Source organism: Alligator sinensis, unplaced genomic scaffold, assembly GCF_000455745.1.
Source record: "Alligator sinensis unplaced genomic scaffold, ASM45574v1 scaffold264_1, whole genome shotgun sequence".
NCBI lineage: Eukaryota > Metazoa > Chordata > Crocodylia > Alligatoridae > Alligator > Alligator sinensis.
The window spans coordinates 1,550,256-1,553,480 of record NW_005841831.1 but is presented as its reverse complement, the minus strand read 5'-3'; the positions used below and the strand labels follow the sequence as shown (position 1 = coordinate 1,553,480).

Genomic DNA, 3,225 nt, shown 5'->3' with positions numbered 1-3,225 from the left:
GCGGAAGAGCCATCACTGCGTCGCTAGGCGGGGTTGCCGGAGACGACGCTGCATCAGTGGGCGGGGTCGCCAGCCAAACTCTCGTGGGTTCCTCCGAAGCTCTACCCTTCTTTTCTGGTTCTTCCATGCGGTCTCCCTCTTGCTCGGCGCCATCTTGGGCTGGCGTTTCAGGATCCCTTCTCTCAGCCGCTTCTTTGACCGCCTGAACAGCCATACGCAGCTGGGCCTTTAAACTTAAATTCTTGTTCATTAAATCAGCAATTGTACGGAATGTTGCACTCAATTCTCCCCCCTTGTCGTACCGTAGGGCCACCCTCTCATCCACGGGTCGTCCCTCCGTCTCCAGATCTTCGCGGAGCTCGGATGGAAGCTCGCGACCCCTTAATCTAGACGCCATGAGGGGAGGGAACCGGTCGATCGGCACCGGCTCTTCACTCTCCCAAGCATATCGTAGGCATCGGGCACACTCCTGGGTGAGGGTCAGGTTCACTGTGCCCGCCGGGTTGACTCTGGCGAGGGACACAGTATCGAGGGGCCTGAACAGGACCCGCTCGTCGCTCATTATACACCCGAACGCCGCAGGGAGCAAATACACTTCTCTCTCTCTTGGGGCTCCGTCTTCGGAGGCTCCCTCTTCTCCCTTTAGCGAAAGGCGTCCGCTGCCAAATCTCTCACCCGTTCCGCCCGCCTGGTGGTAAGCGATATGCGCCTGCAGCTCCTCAAAACTTTTCACTTGGCTTATATATTTTTTAACAGTCGCTACAACTCACACGATTATATAGTGGAGTTTGCTAGAAAAAGCAGCTACAAACACTAGTTCATTACTTCTTTGCTGTTATCAGGATGGGAATTATGGGGGAGACAAGGTTAGTTCACAAAGCGAGAACCAACACTCCCTTCTTGCCCCTGGAAATTAGAGTTTGTACATACTTTTTTTCTGCTATCTTTAAGGCCGCGGTGAGCGAAGCAGTTGCAGAGGAATTACAAAAGACAAACACTTTCCCTTATCTTCTCTACTATGCAGAGCCAGCAATTTTCTACAAAGCAGTTATGTCATCTTATAACTCATATGATCAAAGTTTAAGACATTTATTTTTTTTTAATTCCACATTGGGGTGCAACGGGCTTCAGTCCAGGGTGCGGCCAATCTCTCATTCTGCCCACACCCAGCTTGGCTGTGCAGGGCGCTGGTTCCTTCTGGGCCACAACTCTCTTCCCTGGAGCCTCCGCCTTGACCCTGCTCTTAGGGCTTCTGTCCAGGCCCTAGGAGAGGAGAGGCAATAGTCACCATGCCAGCAGTGCCGTCCACTGACACTAGGGTCTGAGCCCCTCACATCTGGGGACCCATAATGGAGGCCTGGCAGGGGCCCCACCCAGTGCCCTAGCCCCTGGATTTGGCCCACTCCTGCTCTGGGGCACTGCCAGTCAGGGGACCTACCACTCCCTGCACGACCAGGCTGGGCAGCTTCTGTCTATGCCGTAGGGTCTCGGTGTGGAGCGGCTGTAGAAGCAAAGAATGGGGGAGTTGGTAGGAGGAGCAGTGAGTGCCTGCTGGGGACATGGCCTCACAAGTATGCACACACCAGCATGAGCTCACACGTATATGTACACACTCCACCCCACTGGACACATGCATCCCCCGAGATGGAAACCTCTGCACCTCTAGATGCCTCCCCAGAGCACATGGGCATGCCCATGCTACCACCCCTCAAGCACATACGTCTGTACAAACCCAGGGCTTGTGGGCAAAGCCCTCCATAGTCCATGCCTCCTTTTCCCCTCAGATACCAGAGGTCCTAGTAGTGGGAGATACTCAGAGGCAGAGGAGTCCCAGCCTGGCCTCTCAGGGCACCTGGTGATGCGGGCCTCTTTGGGGAGAGGATTTCAGACTCCTTGGCCAGGGAAGGGCACAGGGAAGGCTGGGCCAGGACTGGATTGGTCCCCATGGCCAGGGCAGGTGTTCGTACACGGCAGGGCACAGGGTGCTGTCTCCTCCCGTGACTGCAGTGTGAGGCTTTGGTTAGGGAGTGCATGCCGGGTCAGGGGACAGGCAGGGGCAGGGAGGGCCCAGCAAGTTATCACCTGCATGTCCAAGGCTCAGGGCAAAGCTCTGCCAGCACCCTCACAGCCACTCACCTGGCTCTTGCCCCTGCGCACATCACTGGTCCCCACGTCTTCCCCCTCTTCCTGTTGGCACGGTGGGTACACCAGCAGGGGGGGCCGCACCCAGACTGGTCTGGTGCTTTGCCTCAGTCTGCCAGGAGGAGGCTGTGGGGTCACCTGCACCCCAGATCCTCCTGGTATCTGCAGCTGCGGCAGCTGGGGGACGAGAAGAGCTGCTCAGCAGAAGCCCCCTTGCCACCCCTTTCCTCCAGCAGCCTGCAATCCAATCCCTGCACCCACAGGGAAACTTTCAGGCCTGTCCAAGCTTGCACTGACCCAGCACCTGGTTCCCAGACCTCCCACCCACCAACAGCCAACAGCATCTCTGCTACCAGGAGAGCTCTGCTCAGCCCGTGCCTGGGTACACAGAGGGCCCCGGGGAGGACTCTGGCAGTTCACGGCCCAACCACGGACCACAGCCATGGCCACAAAGCTCAGGAGGCCTCATGGTGTGAAGCGCCGCTCAGCTGGGCCAGAGAGCTTTGGCTGAAGAGCTAAGAGGGCAGGGAGTGGGGAAAGAGCAGCCCCGGCCAGCAGCACAAGCACACAGTACCCCCATGCCAGCAGGAACTCCCATGCCAGCCTCACACCTCCTAGCAAAACCCCAAGGTGTTGCTGGCTCCTTACCCGCACTGGGCGCTCTCTCAGCTGTCTCTCCCTGCTGCCTGGGCCAGAGCAGCTGGTCGGAAATGGGAGAGTGATGGGAGCCAGCTGCCAAGTGCTGAGACCACGAGGCCCCGGGGACCTGAGCTCTTCTCTACCTACCATCGCTAAGATCTATTACTTATTCTATCTACTCTACTACGCTGTCTCTATCTATCTAAAGTTTACGTCCTCCTTATATCTTCTTTCCTAACTACTATCTACTTTAGTATCTCTAGACTCTCTACAACCTAATCTATCTAATCTAATCTATCTAATCTAATCTCCAAACGCTAAACTCTCTCAAACAAAACCTCTCCCTACACCTTAGCTGAGTCTTTCAAGTTGCGCTGAGACTGACCAGAAAGCACGGGGGGCTAGAATTTATTTCCTGCCCATCCCTGGTCTCCGTGGCGATGG

The 3,225-nt window shown here is 56.3% G+C and overlaps 1 protein-coding gene across 1 annotated transcript in view; it reads right to left on the bottom strand.

The window, feature by feature from the left end:
- The window catches only part of LOC112551800, a 9,057-nt gene extending 6,126 nt beyond the window's left edge, over positions 1-2,931 (bottom strand). The window contains exons 1-4 of the mRNA XM_025214907.1: positions 2,791-2,931; positions 2,137-2,319; positions 1,439-1,501; positions 1,110-1,263 (exon numbers count right to left, since the gene is read on the bottom strand). Coding sequence (XP_025070692.1) covers positions 1,110-1,263; positions 1,439-1,501; positions 2,137-2,319; positions 2,791-2,931 — 541 coding nt within the window. The remainder of the gene's footprint in view (positions 1-1,109; positions 1,264-1,438; positions 1,502-2,136; positions 2,320-2,790) is intronic.
- Between the last annotated feature and the right edge of the window lie 294 nt (positions 2,932-3,225).